The sequence below is a fragment of the Taeniopygia guttata genome, chromosome W (genome assembly GCF_048771995.1).
Source record: "Taeniopygia guttata chromosome W, bTaeGut7.mat, whole genome shotgun sequence".
In the NCBI taxonomy this organism is placed as follows: Eukaryota; Metazoa; Chordata; class Aves; order Passeriformes; family Estrildidae; genus Taeniopygia; species Taeniopygia guttata.
In genome coordinates this window covers 3,089,109-3,107,603 of record NC_133064.1, presented here as the reverse complement: position 1 = coordinate 3,107,603, position 18,495 = coordinate 3,089,109, and the positions used below count along the sequence as shown (strand labels likewise).

Below are 18,495 nucleotides of genomic sequence, written 5' to 3'. Positions count from 1 at the left end.
GGGAATTTTTTTTGAATTTTCCAGGAAATTTTCAGGAATTTTTTGGGAATTTTGTGGAATTTTTTTTGGATTTTTTTTCAGGAATTTGTTTGGATGTTTTGAGGAATTTTGTGGAATTTTTTGGGAATTTTTTTGGAATTTTGGGGGAAATTTTAGGGAATTTTTTCAGGATTTTTCCAGAAATTTTTGGTATTTTTTTTCAGGAATTTTCCAGGATTTTGTTTGGGAAATTTTTTTCAGGAATTTTCCAGTAAATTTTCAGGAAATTTTTGGGGGGATTTTGTGGAATTTTTCCGGAATTTTCTGGGAATTTTCCAGGAAATTTTCAGGAATTTTGGTGAGATTTTTTTCAGGAATTTTTTGGGGAATTTTGTGGAATTTTTTGGGAATTTTCTGGGAATTTTCCAGGAAATTTTAAGGAATTTTCCCAGGAGTTTTCCAACAATTTTTGAGAATATTTCCATTCATTTTTGGGGATTTTTTTCTGAATTTTTCCATAATTTTTCGGAATTTCCCCCTCATTTTTTCCCTTAAATTCCAGATTTTTTGGGGATTTTTCACCCCCTTTTTCTTCCTTTTTCCCTGAACTTTTAGGGGTTTTTTTTCCATCATTTTTTGGAATTTTTCCCTCATTTTTTTCCCTAAAATTCCAGAGATTTTTTAAATTTTCTCCAGATTTTTTGGCGATTTTTCCCTGGAATTTTGGGGAATTTTTCCATTAATTTTTGGGATTTTTCTTTGATTTTTTTCCGTATTTTTTTGGATTTTTTTTTCACCATTTTTCCCCTTAAATTCCAGATTTTTCTTGAAATTTTCACCAAGTTTTTTTCTTTTTTTTCCCTGAAATTTTTGGGGAATTTTTCCATTAATTTTCCTTGATTTTTTTTTTAATTTTCCTCATTTTTTTCTCTTAAATTGCAGATTTTTATTTTGAATTTTCACCACAATTTTGTTCTTTTTCTCTAGAATTTTTAGGAAATTTTTCCAGGATATTTTTTTTTTCAATTTTTCCATAAATTTTTGGGAATTTTTTCTGAATTTTTTCCTCATTTTTTTCCCTTAAATTCCAATTTTTTGGGGGAATTTTCTGGCCTTTTTTTGGATTTTTTTTTCCATTATTTTCGCTGCAATTTTGGGGATTTTTTCCATGATTTTTTTTTCAGTTTTTCCTTAAATTTTTCGGAATTTTTTTCTGAAATTTTTCCTCATTTTTTCTTTTGGAACTTTCACCCAATTTTTTTTCCTTTTTCCCTGAAATTTTGGGGAATTTTCCATTATTTTTTGGTATTTTTTCCAGATTTTTTCTTTTAATGTTTTCCTCCATTTTCCCTCTAAATTCCAGAGTTTTTCCCAATTTTATTTTCCATTTTCACTGGAATTTTTAAGGAATTTTCCCAAGAATTTCCAGGAATTTTCTAGTATTTTTATTCTGATTTCTTCTGGATTTTTTTGGCAATTTTTTCTCCATTTTTAACTTAAATTCCCAAATTTTTGGGAATTTTGACCCCATTTTTTTTCCTTTTTCCCTGAAATTTTTGGGGAATTTTTCCATTAATTATTTTTATTTTTCCATTAATTTTTGAGAATTTTTTTTGAAATTTTCCTCCTTTTTTTCACCATTTTCCCCCATAAAATCTGAATTTTTAACGGAATTTTCACCAAATTTTTTGCTTTTTCTTTCCCCGAAATTTTGGGGATTTTTTTTTCTATTAATTTTTGGGGATTTTTTCCTGATTTTTTCCAGATTTTTTTTGGAATTTTTTCACCATTTTTTCCCTTAAATTCCAGATTTTTCTTGAAATTTTCACCAAATTTTTTGCTTTTTTTTCCCTGAAATTTTTGGGGAATTTTTCCACAATTTTTTTTTCCAATTTCTCCATAAATTTTTGGAATTTTTTCTGATTTTTTCCCTCATTTTTTCCCTCCAAATCCCAAATTTTATTTTTAATTTTCTCCAGATTTTTGGGCCATTTTTCCCTGAAATTTTTGGGGAATTTTTCCACGATTTTTTTCCCAACTTCTCCAAAAATTTTTGAGAATTTTTTTTTTAAATTTTCCTCCATTTTTTTCCCTCCAAATTCCAGAGTTTTTTGGGGAATTTTCTGGGAATTTTTTCACAAATTTTCCATCATTTTCCCGGAAATTTTTGGGAATTTTTCCATGATTTTTTTTCCTATTTCTTGATAATTTTTTTGGATTTTTTTCTGGATTTTTTCCTCATTTTTTTCCCTTAAATTCCAGATTTTTTTGAATTTTCTCCCAAATTTCTGGACATTTTCCCCTGAAATTTTGGGGATTTTTTCCACGATTCTTTTTTGCAATTTTTCCATAAATTTTTTGTGCATTTTTAAAAAATTTTCTTCATTTTTTTTTCACCCTTTTGCCCTCCAAATTCCAGATTTTTTTGGGAATTTTTCCCCCAATTTTTTTCTTTTTTCCCTGGAAATTTTGTGGAATTTTCCCACAATTTTTTTTTTCTATTTTTCCAAAAATTTTGGGAATTTTTTAGGAATTTCCTGGGATTTTTTTTGTAATTTTTTCCATTATTTTCCGTGGAATTTTGGGGAATTTTTTTTTTTTAGTTTTCTCTGATTTCTTTGGAATTGTTTTGATTTTTTCCTCCATTTTCCCCTCTAAAATCCAAATTTTTTTTGGCATTTTCTCTGGATTTTTGGGCATTTTTGCCAGAAATTTTGGGGAATTTATCCATGAATTTTCGGGGATTTTTCTCTGATTTTTTTGCATAATTTTTTTTTAATTTTTCTCCTCTATTTTTTCCCTCCAAATTCCAGATTTTCCTTGAAATTTTCACCAAATTTTTTGCTTTTTTTTCCCTAAAATTTTTGGAGATTTTTTCTGTTATTTTATTTTTCCATGAATTTTTGGGAATTTCTTTTAAAATTTCCTCATTTTTTTTCCTTAAATTCCAAATTTTTCAGAAATTTCTCATAAATTTCTGGACATATTCCCTGGAATTTTGAGCATTTTTTTTTCCACTATTTTTACCAATTTTTCCATGAATTTTCCTGGAATTTTTTTTTAAATTTTCCCCTCTAAAATCCAGATTATTTTTGAGAATTTTTTGGATTTTTTCCTCCATTTTCCCCCATAAAATCCCAATTTTTCGTCGAATTTTCACCAAATTTTTTGCTTATTTTTTTCCCTGAAATTATTTTTTTCAATTTCCCATAAAAATCCGGGAATATTTTTGGGAATATTTCAGGAATTTTCCATAACTCACCCAGGAGGGGCTCAGCTCCGTTGGCCGGGGGGGTACAGGAGGAGCCGAAGGCGTTGGAGCGATGGAAGGACGACATCGGCGGCAGCGCCGAGCTCAGCTCCGACGACGAGTGCGACGGGTACGGCTGAAAAAATGGGTTGAAAAATTAGAATTTTGGGTAAAATGGGATTGGAAAATAAATTAGGGAAAAATTGGTGAAAATTTGGTGAAAATCGGATGAAAAATGGGCGAAAAACGGCCGAAAAACGGCCGAAAAACAGCCAAAAAACGGGCAAAAAATCAGAATTTTTGGGGGGAAATTGGGGAAAAATTGGAGAAAAATTTGGCATAAAATGGGCAAAAAATGTGAATTTTCGTGGAAAAAAAGTGGAATTTTGTGGGGAAAAATCGGAGGAAAATTGGGGGAAAATTGGGGTACAATTGGGGAAAATTTGGGGAAAAATTGGAGAAAAAATGATAAAAAAATGGGGGAAAAAATGGGAAAATTGGGAAAAAAATCGGGGAAAACTTAGGGAAAAATTGGGAAAAAATTGGGAAAAAATTGGGGAAAATTTGGGAAAAATTGGGCAAAAAATGGGTAAAAATGGGCAAAAAATTCAAATTTTTGAAAGAAAAATGGGGAAAAATTGGGAAAAAATTATGAAAAAATTGGGGAAAATTTGGGGGAAAATTGGGGAAAATTTGGTGAAAAAAAAAGGGATTTTTCCAGGGAAAATTGGAAATTTTGGGGAAGGGAAGGGAAGCGCGACATCAGCGGCAGCGCTGAGCTCAGCTCCGACGACGAGTGCGACGGGTACGGCTGAAAAAATGGGGTGAAAAACAGAGATTTTAGGCAAAAATTGAGCAGGGGAAAATTAGGGAAAAAACGGTGAAAATTTGGTGAAAATCGGGCGAAAAACGGCCGAAAAACGGGCGAAAAATGTGAATTTTTGTGGGAAAAAAATGGGAATTTTGGGGCGCAAAAATTAGAGGAAAATGGGCAAAAACTGGGCAAAAAAAGTGAATTTTTGGGGAAAGAAATTGGAATTTTGTGGGGATAAATTGGGGGAAATTGGGAAAAAAATGTAATTTTTGGGAAAAAAATTAGAATTTTTTGCGGAAAATTTGGGGGAAATTGGGAAAAAATTGGGGGAAAATTGGGAAAAATTTGGGAGAAATTGGGGAAAAACTGGGGGAAAATTGGGATAAAATTTGGGGGAAATTGGGCAAAAATTGGGCAAAAAATGGGCAAAAAATATACATTTTTGCGGGAAAAAATTGGAATTTTGTGGGAAAAAATTGGGGGAAATTTAGGAAAAAAAAGACAAAAATTGGGGAAAAATTGGAGAAAAAATGTCAAAAAATGGGGAAAAAATTGGAGAAAAAATGGGCAAAAATGGTCAAAAAAAAGGAAAAAAAGTGAATTTCTGGGGGAGAAAATTGGAATTTTTTGCAAAAAATTTGGGGGAAATTTGGGGAAAATTGGGAAAAAATTGGGGGAAAATTGGGGAAAAACTGGGAAAAATTGGGGGAAAATTGTGAAAAAATTGGGGAAAATTTGGGAAAAATTGGGAGAAAAATGGGCAAAAAATTCGAATTTTTGAAGGAAAAATGTGGGAAAATTGGGGAAAATTTTGAGGAAAATTCGGGGAAAATTGGGGAAAAATGGACAAAAAATGTGAATTTTTGGGGGAAAATTGTGAATTTTGGGGAAGGGAAGGGAAGGGAAGGACGCCATCGGCGGCAGCGCTGAGCTCAGCTCCGACGACGAGTGCGACGGGTACGGCTGAAAAAATGGGGAAAAAAACGGTGATTTTGGGTAAAAATTGTGCGGGGGAAAATTAGGGAAAAAACGGTGAAAATTTGGTGAAAATCGGATGAAAAACGGACGAAAAATGGGCGAAAAACAGACGAAAAATGGTAAAAAAATGTGAATTTTTGTTGGAAAAAATTGGAATTTTGTGGGGGAAAATTGGAAAAAAATTGGGCAAAAAATGTGAATTTTTGGGGAAAAAATTTGGATTTTTTTTGCGGAAAATATGGGGTAAAATTGGGGAAAGTTGGGAAAAAATGGGGAAAATGGGAAAAAATTTGGAGTAAATTGGGGGAAAATTGGGAAAAAAATTGGGGAAAATTTGGGGAAAATTGGGGGGAAATTGGGGAAAAAATGGGGAAAGAATTGGGAAAAATTTAGGCAAAATTGGGGAAAAATTAGGAAAAAACGGGAATTTTTGAGGAAAAAAATTGGAATTTTGTGGGGAAATATTGGGGGAAATTGGGGGAAAAAAAAGACAAAAAATGGGGGAAAAATGGGAAAATTGGGAAAAAAATTGGGGAAATATTGGGAAATAATTGGGAAAAAATTTGGGGAAAATTTGGAAAAATTGGGGAAAAATTGGAGAAAAATTTGTCATAAAATTGGCAAAAAATGTGAATTTTTGGGAAAAAAATGGAATTATGTGGGGAAAAATCGGAGTAAAATTGGGGAAAAAATGACAAAAAATGGGGAAAAATGGGAAAATTGGGAAAAAAATTGGGGAAAATTTGAGGAAAAAATTGGGGAACATTTGGGGGAAATTGGGGAAAAATTGGGGAAAAATGGGCAAAAAATGTGAATTTTGGGGGGAAAATTAGGGGAAAATTGGGAAAAAAATTGGGAAAAAATGATAAAAAATTGGGAAATAAATGGGGAAAATTGGGAAAAAATGGGGGGAAATTGGGGAAAAATTGGGGAGAAAATTGGTAAAAATTGGAGAAAAAATGACAAAAAATGGGGAAAATTGGGAGAAAATTGGGGGAAAATTGGGGGAAAATTGGGGGAAAATTGGGGAAAAATTGGAGAAAATTTGGCATAAAATGGGCAAAAAATGTGAATTTTTGGGAAAAAAATTGGAATTTTGTGGGGAAAATTGGGGAAAATTGGGAAAAAGTTGGGGAAAAGTTGGGGAAAATTTGAGAAAAAAATGAGGAAAATTTGGTGAAAATTGGGAGAAAAATGGGCAAAAAATTCGAATTTTTGAAAGAAGTATGGGGGGAATTGGGGAAAAAATTGGGAAACAATTGGGGGAAATTGGGAAAATGGACAAAAAATGTGAATTTTTGGTGAAAAAATTTGGAATTTTTTGGTGGAAAAATCGGTGAAAATTTGGTGAAAATTGGGTGAAATTCAGGCGGAAAACGGGTGAAAACCGGGCAAAAAACGTGTGAAAAATGGGAATTTTTGAGGAATAAAATTGGAATTTTGGGGGGAAAATTGGGCAAAACATTCGAATTTTGGGGGGAAATATGGGGGAAAAAATCAGATTTTTGCAAGAAAAAATGGGAAAAAATGTGTGGAAAATTGGGGGAAATTTTGTGAAAATTGGGAAAAAGTTGGGGAAAAATGAGGAATAAATGGGAAAAAAATGGGGAAAAATTGAGGAAAATTGAGGGGAAATTGAGGAAAAATTGGAGAAAAATTTGTCATAAAATGGGCAAAAAATATGAATTTTTGGGATAAAAAGTGGAATTTTGTGGGGAAAAATTGAGGAAAATTGAGGGAAATTTGGGGAAAATTGGGGAAAAATTGGGGGAAAATTAAGGAAAAATTGGGAAAAAATAGGGAAAAATTGGAGAAAAAAATTACAAAAAATGGGGGAAAAAATGGGAAAATTTGGGATAAATTGGGGAAAAAAGACAAAAAATTGGGGAAAAAATTGGAAAAAAATTGGGGAAAATTTGGGGGAAATTGGGAAAAAATGGGAAAAAAAGTGAATTTTTGGGGAAAGAAATTGGAATTTTGTGGGGAAAATTTGGGGGAAATTGGGGAAAAATTGGGGGAAATTGGGAAAAATTGGAGAAAAAATGACAAAAAAAGGGGAAAATTGAGGGAAAATTGGGAGAAAATTGGGGAAAATTGGGCAAAAAATGGGCAAAAAATGGGCAAAAAATGTGAATTTCAGGGGGAAAAATTTGGGGGAAAATTGGGAAAAATGAAAAAAAATTTGGTTTTTTGGGGGAAAAATGAGATTTTTTTAGGAAATTTTGGGAACATTTTGGGAAATTCCCGTGGGAATTTTTGGGGAAAAAAAATGGAATAAAATGGGGAAAAAATGGGAAAAAAATCGGATTGTCGGGGGAAAATGCACAAAAAAAATCATATTTTTTTTGGGAAAAAAGCTGAAAAAACGGGATTCTTTCCAGAAAAAAATGGGAATTTTTTAGGAATATTTTGGAGATTTTTTGGGGAATTTTTGGGGGATTTTTTTGGGACAAATTTGGAATAAAATGGGCGAAAATGGGGAAAAAATAAGCGAAAATGGGGAAAAAAATTGGAATTTTTTATAGGAAAAAATGGGATTTTTTTGGGGAAAAATTTGACTTTTTTGGGAATTTCTTTGGGAACTTTTGGGAATATTTTGGAATTTTTGGAGGGAATTTGCGGGAAAAAATCAGAATAAAATGGGGAAAAATGGAAAAAAATTGGGAAAAAAATTGGAATTTTTTGTGGAAAAAAGCAGAAAAAAATGGAATTTTTTGGAAAAAAAATGGGAATTTTTGATGAATATTTTTTGGGGAATTTTTTGGGAATTTTTGGGAAAAAATTCGGAATAAAATGGGGAAAAATTTGGAATAAAATGGGGAAAAAATGCGGATAAAATCAGAAAAAATTTGAATTTTTTGTGGAAAAAATGGGTTTTTTTTGGGGGAAAATTTTGATTTTTTTTTTAATTTTGGGGGGAAATTTTCAGGAATTTTTGGGTTTTTTTGGGAAAAATTTGGAATAAAATTGGGGAAAAAATGGGAATAAAACGTGGAAAAAATGCAAAAAAAATTGGATTTTTTGGGGAAAAAATTGGATTTTTTGGGAATTTTTTGGGAATTTTTTGGGAATTTTGAGGGGAAATTTAGGGGAAAATTTGGAATAAAATGGGGGAAAAAGGGGGAAAAATTGGAAAAAATTGGGAAAAAATGGGCAAAAATTGGGATTTTTTTTAGCAAAAAATGGGATTTTTTGGGGGAAAATTTTGATTTTTTTGGGAATTTTGGTGAAATTTTAGAGGAATTTTTGGAAAATTTTGGGATTTTTTGGGAAAAATTTGGAATAAAATGGGGGAAAAATGGGAAAAAATTGGGAAAAAATTGGGAAAATTTGGAATTTTTTTAGAAAAAAATGGGATTTTTTTAGGAAAAAAATTTATTTTTTGGGTAATTTTGGGGGGAATTTTTGGGAATATTTTGAAATTTTTGGTGGTAATTTTTTTGGAAAAAAAACGAAATAAAATGGGGAAAAATGAGAAAAAATTGGAAAAGATTGGGATTTTTTTGAGAAAAAAATCGGATTTTTGGGGAATTTTTTGGGTCATTTTTGGGAATTTTTTGGGGGAATTTTACGGGAATTTTTGGGAAAATTTTGGGATTTTTTGGGAAAAATTTGGAATAAAATTGGGGGAAAAATGGGGAAAATATGGGGAAAAAATGCAAAAAAAATCGGATTTTTTGAGGGAAAAAAGCGGAAAAAAATGGGATTTTTTCCAGAAAAAAATGGGAATTTTTGAGGAATATTTTTGGGAATATTTTTTTTTTGGAATTTTGGGGGTTTTTTTGCGAATGTTTTGAAAAATATGGAATAAAAAGGGGAAAAAATGGGGAAAAATGGGGAAAAATTGGGATTTTTTTAATTAAAATTGGGATTTTTTGGAGGGAAAATTTTGATTATTTGGGAATTTTTTGGAGATTTTTTGGGGAATTTTGGGGAATTTTTTGGGAATTTTTTTTTGAATTTTTGGGAAAAATTTGGAATAAAATGGGGGAAAAAATGGGAAAAAATCAGAAAAAATTGGGATTTTTTTGGGAAAAAAATGGGATTTTTTTGGGAATTTTTGGGAATTTTTGGGGGAATTTTTGGGGGAATTTTTGAGGAATTTTTGGGTTTTTTTGGGAAAAATTTGGAATAAAATGTGGAAAAAATGGGAATTTTTGGGGAAAAAATGGGAAAAATGGGAAAAAATGGGATTTTTTTAGGAAAAAATGGGATTTTTTTGGGGGGGAAAATTTTGATTTTTTGGGGAATTTTGGTGAAATTTTAGAGGAATTTTTGGAAAATTTTGGGATTTTTTGGGAAAAATTTGGAATAAAATGGGGAAAAATGGGGAAAAATCAGAAAAAATTGGGATTTTTTGGGAATTTCTTTTTATTTTTTTGGGAATTTTTGGAGAATATTTTTGGGGGAATTTTTGGGGAATTTTGGGAATTTTTTGGGGAATTATTGGGAAAAATTTGGAATAAAATGGGGAAAAATTTGGAAAAAATTGGAAAAAATTGGAATATTTTTAGGAAAAAATGGGATTTTTTGGGGGGAAAAATTTGATTTTTTTGGGAATTTTGGGGAACTTTTTGGGGAATTTTTGGGAATTTTTTGGAATTTTTTTTTTGAATTTTTGGGAAAAATTTGGAATTAAAATGGGGAAAAAAATGGGAATTTTTTGGGGAAAAATTGGGATTTTTTGGAATTTCTTTTTATTTTTGGGAATTTTTGTGGGAATTTTTGAGGAATTTTTGGGAATATTTTGGGAATTTCCAGTGGGAATTTTTGGAGAAAAAATCGGAATAAAATGGGGAAAAAATTCAAAAAATATCAGATTTTTTTGGGAAAAAACCGGAAAAAATGGGATTTTTTTGGAGAAAAAAGAGAATTTTTGGGAAAAAATTTGATTTTTTGGGATTTTTTTTGAGATTTTTTTGGGAAGTTTTGGGAATTTTTTGGGGGATTTTTTTGGGGAATTTTTGGGAAAAATTTCGAATAAAATGGAGAAAAATGGGAATTTTGGGGGGAAAAATGGTCCAAAAAAATGGGAAAAATTGGAATTTTTTGGGGGAAAAAATTGATTTTTTGGGGAATTTTAGGGGAAATTTTTGGGGAATTTTTGGGAAAATTTTGGGGTTTTTTGGGAAAAATTTGGAATAAAATTGGGTAAAAAATGGAAATAAAATTGGGGGAAAAATGGCAAAAAAATGGGAAAAATTGGGATTTTTTGGGGAATTTTTTGGGAATTTTGAGGGGAAATTAAGGGGAAAATTTGGAATAAAATGGGGGGAAAATGGGAATAAAATGGGGAAAATGCTAAAAAATATGGATTTTTTTGGGGAAAAAATCGGATTTTTGGGGAATTTTTGGGGAATTTTTGGGGCATTTTTGGGAATTTTTGGGAATATTTTGGGGTTTTTTGGGAAAAAAAATCTGAATAAAATGGGAAAAAAATTCGCAAAAAACGTGAACAAAATTGGATTTTTTGAGGGAAAAAAGCCAAAAAAACGGGGTTTTTTTGGGAAAAAAACGGAAATTTTTGGGGAATATTTTCGGGAATATTTTTTTTTGGGAATTTTAGGAATTTTTTTGGGAATTCTCACCAGCCGCTCATGGGGGTGGAGACTGCAGTAAGTGCCGGATTGTCCCAAATGGGAATGGGAAGAATTTCCCAACATTCCCGAAAATTTTTGGGAATTTTGAGGGGAAATTTAGGGGAAAATTTGGAATAAAATGGGGAAATGGGGAAAAATGAGAAAAAATTGGGATTTTTTTTAGGAAAAAATGGGATTTTTTTAGGGGAAAAAGTTGATTTTTATGGGAATTTTTTGGGGAACTTTTGGGAATATTTTGGGAATTTTTGGTGGGAATTTCTGTGAAAAAAATCAGAATAAAATGGGGAAAAATGGGGAAAAAATTGGGATTTTTTGGGATAAAAATGGGACTTTTTTAGGAAAAAAATGGGAATTTTCTAGGATTTTTTGGGAAATTTTTGGGGAATTTTTGGGAATTTTTGGGAATTTTTTTGGGAATTTTTTGGAAAAATTTGGAATAAAATAGGGAAAAAATGGGGAAAAATTGGAGAAAAAATGGGGAAAAAATGTGAATTTTTTGGGAAAAAATGGAAAAAAATGGGGAAAAATGGGAAAAATTTGGATTTTTTGGGGGAAAAAATTGATTTTTTTGGGAATTTTTGGGGGAATTTTTGAGGAATTTGTGGGACTTTTTAGGGAAAAATTTGGGAAGAGTTTGGAATAAAATGGGGGAAAAAATGGGAAAAAAATCAGAAAAAATTGGGATTTTTTGGGAAAAAAATGGGATTTTTTTGGGAATTTTTTAGGAACTTTTGGGAATATTTTGGGAATTTCTGGTGGGAATTTTTGGGAAAAAAATCAGAATAAAATTGCAAAAAAATGCGCAAAAAACATGAAAAAATTGGGATTTTTTGGGAAAAAATTGGGATTTTTTTGGGAATTATTGCGAATTTTTGGGAATTTTGGGGAATTTTTTGGGAATTTTTTGGGAATCTGTGGTGGGATTTTTTGGGGAAAAAAATCAGAAAAAAATGAGGAAAAAATGCAAAAAAAAATCGGATTTTTTGAGGGAAAAAAGCGGAAAAAACGGGATTTTTTTGGAGAAAAAAAGGGAATTTTTGGGAAAAAATTTGATTTTTGGGGAATTTTTTGGAGATTTTTTGGGGAAGTTTTGGGAATTTTTTGGGGGATTTTTTTGGGGAATTTTTGGGAAAAATTTCGAATAAAATGGGGGAAAAATGGGAAAAAATGGGAAAAAATGGGAAAAAATGGGAAAAAATGGGAAAAATTGGGGATTTTTTTAGGGAAAAATGGGACTTTTTGGGGGAAAAATTAGATTTTTTGGGGGAATTTTGGGGGGAATTTTTGGGGATTTTTGGGGATTTTTTGGGAATTTTGATGGGGAATTTTTGGGAAAAATATGGAATAAAATGGGGAAAAAATGGGGAAAAAATGGGGAAAAATGGGAAAAATTTGGGATTTTTTTGGGGAAAAATTGGGATTTTTTGGGAATTTTTGGGGTATTTTTGGGATTTTTTTGGGAATTTTTTGGGAATTTCTGGGGAATTTTTTGGAATTTTTGGTGGAAATTTTTGGGAAAAAAATTGCAAAAAAAAAGTGCAAAAAACACGAAAAAAATCAGATTTTTTGAGGGGCAAAAGCTGAAAAAATGGGATTTTTTTGGGAAAAAGAGGGATTTTTTTTGGACATTTTTTGGGAATTTTTTTTTGGGAATTTTGGGGGGATTTTTTGGGGGGAATTTTTGGGAAAAATTTGTAATAAAATGTGGAAAAAATGGGAAAAAAGGGAAAAATTTCGGATTTTTTTGGGGGAAAAAATTGGAATTTTTTAGGATTTTTGGGGAACTTTTTTGGGGAATTTTTTGGGGATTTTTGGGAATTTTGGGGAAAAATTTGGAATAAAATGGGGGAAAAAATGGGAATTTTTGGGGAAAAATGGGAAAAATGGGGAAAATTGAGATTTTTTTAGGAAAAAATGGGATTTTTTTAGGGGAAAATTTTGATTTTTTTTGGTAATTTTTTGGCATCTTTTGGGAATATTTTGGAATTTTTGGGAAAAAAAATCGCAAAAATATACGCAAAAAACGCGAAAAAAATCGGATTTTTTGAGGGAAAAATGGGATTTTTTTACGAAAAAAATGGGAATTTTTTAGGATTTTTGGGGAACTTTTTTGGGTAATTTATGGGAATTTTTGGGATTTTTTTGGGAAAAATTTGGAATAAAATTGGGAAAAAATGGGAATAAAACATGGAAAAAAATGCAAAAAAAATTGGACTTTTTGGGAAAAAAATGGATTTTTTGGAAATTTTTTGGGAATTTTTTGGGAATTTTGAGGGGGAATTTAGGGGAAAATTTGGAATAAAATGGGGAGAAAATGGGGGAAAAATTGGAAAAAAATTGGGAAAAAATGGGAAAAAATTGGGATTTTTTTTTTAGGAAAAAAATGGGATTTTTTGGGGGGAAAATTTGATTTTTTTGGGAATTTTGGGGGAACTTTTGGGAATATTTGGGGATTTTTAGTGGGAATTTTTGGGAAAAAATCAGAAAAAAATGGGGAAAAATGGGGAAAAAATTGGGATTTTTTGGGATAAAAATGGGAATTTTTTAGGATTTTTTGGGGAATTTTTGGGAATTTTTTGGAATTTTTTTTGGGAATTTTTTGGAAAAATTTGGAATAAAATGGGGAAAAAATGGGGAAAAAATTGGGAAAAATGGGAAAAATTGGGATTTATTTAGGAAAAAAATGGGATTTTTTGGGATAAAAATTGGGATTTTTTTAGGATTTTTGGGGAACTTTTTGGGGAATTTTTGGGAAATTTTGGGAGATTTTTTGGGATTTTTTTAGAAGAAATTTGGGGGAAAATGGGGGAAAAATGGGGGGAAAATGGGGAAGAATCGGAAAAATTTGGGAATTTTTTTAGGAAAAAATAGGATTTTTTATGGGAAAAATTTGATTTTTTGGGATTTTTTTGAGGAACTTTTGGGAATATTTTTGGAATTTTTAGTGGGAATTTTTGTGAAAAAAATCAGAAAAAAATGGGGAAAAAATTCACAAAAAATGCAAAAAAAATCAGATTTTTTGTGGGAAAAAAGCGGAAAAAACAGAATTTTTTCCAGAAAAAAAGGGAATTTTTGAGGAATATTTTTTTGGAATTTTTTGGGAATTTTGGGGAATTTTTTTGGGAATTTTTGGGAAAAATAATCGGAATAAAATGGGGGGAAAATTGCAGATAAAATCAGAAAAAATTTGAATTTTTTGTCAAAAAAATGGGGTTTTTTTTGGGAAAATTTTGATTTTTTTTTTGGGAATTTTAGGGGGAATTTTTGGGGAATTTTTGGGAATTTTTGGGGATTTTTTTTGGAATTTTTGGGAAAAATTTGGAATAAAATGGGGGAAAAAATCAGAAAAAAATGGGATTTTATGGGGAAAAAATGGGATTTTTTTTGGAATTATTGGGAATTTTGGGGAAGAATTTCCCAACATTCCCCAAAATGCCGCTCGGGAAAAAAAGGAATTTTTGGGGGGAATTTTTGGGACGTTTTGGGGAGAAATTTGGGAAAAAAAATGGGCAAAAAAATTTGGAAAAAATGGGGGAAAAAATGGGGGAAAAAATGGGAATAAAATGGGGAAAAATTGGGAAAAGATGCAGAAATAATTGGAATTTTTTTGGAATTTTTTGGGGAATTTTTGGGAATATTTTGGGAATTTCCGGTGGGAATTTTTGGGAAAAAAATCGAAATAAAATGGGGGAAAAATTAAAAAAAAAAATCAGATTTTTTTGGGAAAAAAGTGGAAAAAACGGGATTTTTTTGGAGAAAAAAAGGGAATTTTTGGGAAAAAATTTGATTTTTTGGGAATTTTTTGGGGGAATTTTTAAGGAATTTTTGGGAATTTTTTGGGAGTTTCTGGTGGGAAATTTTGGGCAAAAAATGCAAAAAAAGCTAAAAAAAAATCGGATTTTTTTGGGGAAAAAGGCTGAAAAAATGGGATTTTTTCCAGAAAAAAATTGTAATTTTGGGGAAAAAAATTCTTTTTTTGGGGAATTTTTTGGAGATTTTTTGGGGAATTTTTGGGAGATTTTTGGGGACTTTTTTGGGAGAAATTTGTAATAAAATGGGGAAAAAATGGGGAAAAATTGGGAAAAATGGGAAAAATTTGGGATTTGTTGTGGAAAAAATGGGATTTTTTGGGGAATTTTGGGGGGAATTTTTGGGAGTTTTTGAGGAATTTTTGGGAATTTTTTGGGAATTTGTGGTGGGAATTTTTGGGAAAAAAATCAGAATAAAATGGGAAAAAATTCACAAAAAATGCAAAAAAAATCAGATTTTTTTAGGGAAAAAAGCGTAAAAAACGGGATTTTTTCTAGAAAAACATGGGAATTTTTGTGGAATATTTTCAGGAATTTTTTTTTTGGGAATTTGGGAATTTTTTTGGGAATTCTCACCAGCCTCTCGTGGGGGTGGAGACTGCAGTAAGTGCCGGATTGGCCCAAATGGGAATGGGAAGAATTTCCCAACATTTGATTTTTTTGGGATTTTTTGGGGGGAATTTTGGGAAAAATTTGGAATAAAATGGGGAAAAAATGGGAATTTTTTGGGAAAAAATGGCAAAAAAATAGGAAAAATTGAGATTTTTGGTGGGAAAAAGTTGGGATTTTTTTGGATTTTTGGGGAACTATTTTGGGGAATTTTTTGGAAATTTTGGAACAAAATGGGGAAAAAATGGGAATTTTTGGGGGAATTTTTGGGAGAGTTTTTGGAACTTTTTTGGGAAAAATTTGGGAAAATTTTTGAATGAAATTGGGTAAAAATGGGAATAAAACATGGAAAAAATAGGGGAAAATTGTGGGAAAAATGAAAAAAAAATTGGATTTTTTGGGGGAAAAAATCGGATTTTTTTGGGAACTTTTGGGAATTTTTTGGGAAAAAAATCAGAATAAAATGGGAAAAAAATTCACAAAAAATGCAAAAAAATCAGATTTTTTTAGGGAAAAAAGCCAAAAAAACGGGATTTTTTCCAGAAAAAAATGGGAATTTTTGGGAATATTTTTTAGGAATATTTTTTTGGGGAATTTTGGGGAATTTTTTTGGAATTTTTGGGAGACTTTTTGGGAAAATGGGGAAAAAATTTGGGGGAAAATTGGGAAAAAATGGGGAAAAAAATTGGAAAAAAATTGGGAAAAATTTGGGATTTTCTTTAATGGAAAAAATGGGATTTTTTTTTGGGAAAAAATTCATTTTTTGGGGAATTTCGGGGGAATTTTTGGGAATTTTTTGGGAATTTCTGGTGGGATTTTTTGGGAAAAAAAATCAGAATAAAATTGCGAAAAAAATGCGCAAAAAACATGAAAAAATTGGAATTTTTTGGGAAAAAAAAGGGATTTTTTTGGGAATTATTGCGAATTTTTGGGAATTTTGGGGAATTTTTTTGGAATTTTTTGGGAATCTGTGGTGGGATTTTTTGGGAAAAAAGTCAGAATAAAATGTGGAAAAAATGCAAAAAAAAATCAGATTTTTGAGGGAAAAAAGCGGAAAAAATTGGGATTTTTTCCAGAAAAAAAAGGGAATTTTTGGGGAATATTTTTTGGGAATATATTTTTTTTGGGGAATTTTGGGGAATTTTTTGGGGAGTTATTGGGAAAAATTTGGAATAAAATGGGAAAAAATGGAAAAAAATGGGGGAAAAATTGGAATTTTTTAAGGAAAAAATCAGATTTTTTGGGGGAAAAATTTGATTTTTTTTTAATTTTTTGGGGAACTTTTGGGAATTTTTGGGGATTTTTGGTGGGAATTTTTGTGAAAAAAATCAGAATAAAATGGGGAAAAAATAGGGAAAAAATTGCGAAAAAATGGGGAAAAAAGGGAAAAATTTGGGATTTTTTTGGGAAAAATTTGATTTTTTGGGGAATTTTGGGGGGAATTTTTGAGGAATTTTGGGGAACTTTTTGGGAATTTTTTGGGAATTCCTGGAGGGAATTTTTGGGAAAAAATCAGAATAAAATTGCTAAAAAAATGCGCAAAAAACACAAAAAAAATCGGATTTTTTTTGGGAAAAAAGCGGAAAAAACGGGATTTTTTCCAGAAAAAAATGGGAATTTTTGGGAATATTTTTGGGAATATATTTTTTTGGGAATTTTGGGAATTTTTTGGGAATTCTCACCAAACGCTCGTGGGGGTGGAGACTGCAGTAAGTGCCGGATTGGCCCAAATGGGAATGGGAAGAATTTCCCAACATTCCCGAAAACGCCGCTTGGCCGCTCCAGGGATCGTTGCCGTGGTGACCGTCTGAAAGAGAAAATTTGGGAATTTTATCCCGGAATTACGGAAGGGAAAAAAAAAATCGGGAATTTTGCTGAAAAAATCAGGAATTTCTGGTAAAAATTCGAATTTTTACGGAGGTTTTTAGGGGGAAAAATGTGATTTTTTTCACGGGTTTTTGGTGCGAAATTTGGATTTTTTTTGGGATTTTTGAGGCCAAAATTTGGGAATTTTTGGGATTTTTGGCCCCAAAATTTGGGATTTTCTGGAATTTTTGGTGCCAAAATTTGGGAATTTTTCATATTTTTGAGCCAAATATTTGGGAATTTTGCTCCCAAAATTTGGGAATTTTTGGTCTCAAAATTTGGGATTTTATGAGATTTTTGGTCCCAAATTTTGGGATTTTCTGGGATTTTTGAGCCCAAAATTTGGGATTTTTCGCACCAAAATTAGGGAATTTTTCTGGAAATTTGGTCCCAAAATTTGGGATTTCCTGGGATTTTTGGAGCAAAAATTTGGAGATTTTTGGTCCCAAAATTTGGGAATTTTGCAGATTTTTGAACCCAAAATTTGGAATTTTGTGGAATTTTGATCCCAACACTTGGGAAATTTGATCCCAAAATTTGGGTTTTTTTGGGGATTTTTGTTCCAAAAATTCAGAATTTTCTAGGATTTTTGCCACCAAAATTTGGGATTTTATGGGATTTTTGGTCCCAAATCTTGGGATTTTCTGGTATATTTGACCCTAAAATGTGGGATTTTTTAATCCCAAAATTTGGGAATTTTGGGGAGTTTTGATCCGAAAATTTGGAATTTTCTGGGATTTTTGCCACCACAATTTGCAATTTTTTGGGATTTCTGAGCCCAAAATTTGGATTTTTTTCAGGAAATTTGACACCAAAATTTGGATTTTTTGGGGTATTTCTGAGAGCAAAGTTTGGATTTTTTGGTCCAAAATTTGGGAATTTTGGGGATTTTTGAGTCCAAAAGTCAGATTTTTTTCAGGATTTTTGAGCCCAAAATTTGGATTTTTTCAGGAAATTTGACACCAAAATTTGGGAATTTGACACCAAAATTTGGGAATTTTGTGGAGTTCTGGCCCCAAAATTTAGGAATTTTTTTAGGATTTTTGACAACAAAATTTGGATTTTTTTCAGGAAATTTGACACCAATTTTTGGGAATTTGACACCAAAATTTGGGAATATTTGGTCCCAAAATTTGGGAATTTTTTGGAATTTTTGGTCCAAAAATTTGGGATTTTCTGGGAATTTTGCTCCCAAAATTTGGGAATTTTTCAGGAAATTTGAAAACAAAATTTGGAAAATTTGGTGGAATTTTGGTGCCAAAATTTGGAATTTTCTGGAATTTTTTGTGACAAAATTTGGGATTTTTTCGGATTTTTGGTCCCAAAATTTGGGAATTTTCTGGATTTTTTGGTCCAAAAATTTGGGATTTTCTGGGATTTTTGAGCCCAAAATTTGGATTTTTTCACGAAATTTGACACCAAAATTCGGAATTTTTTTGGATTTTTGAGAGCAAAATTTGGGATTTTTTTGGTACAAAAATTTGGGAATTTTGTGGAGTTTTGGCCCCAAAATTTAGATTTTTTTTTGGATTTTTGTCCCAAAATTTAGAGTTTTTCAGGAATTTTGTCCCAAAATTTGGGAATTTTTGG

The 18,495-nt window shown here is 31.1% G+C and overlaps 1 protein-coding gene across 13 annotated transcripts in view; it reads right to left on the bottom strand.

Moving 5' to 3' along the window:
* LOC140682075 (transcription factor 4-like) overlaps window positions 1-18,495 on the bottom strand; it is a 177,439-nt gene that overhangs the window by 67,695 nt on the left and 91,249 nt on the right. For all 13 annotated transcript variants that reach the window (XM_072922987.1, XM_072922992.1, XM_072922990.1 and 10 more), the window contains 2 exons: window positions 16,722-16,846; window positions 3,242-3,365 (listed from right to left, as the gene is read on the bottom strand). In XM_072922987.1, coding sequence (XP_072779088.1) covers window positions 3,242-3,365; window positions 16,722-16,846 — 249 coding nt within the window. The remainder of the gene's footprint in view (window positions 1-3,241; window positions 3,366-16,721; window positions 16,847-18,495) is intronic.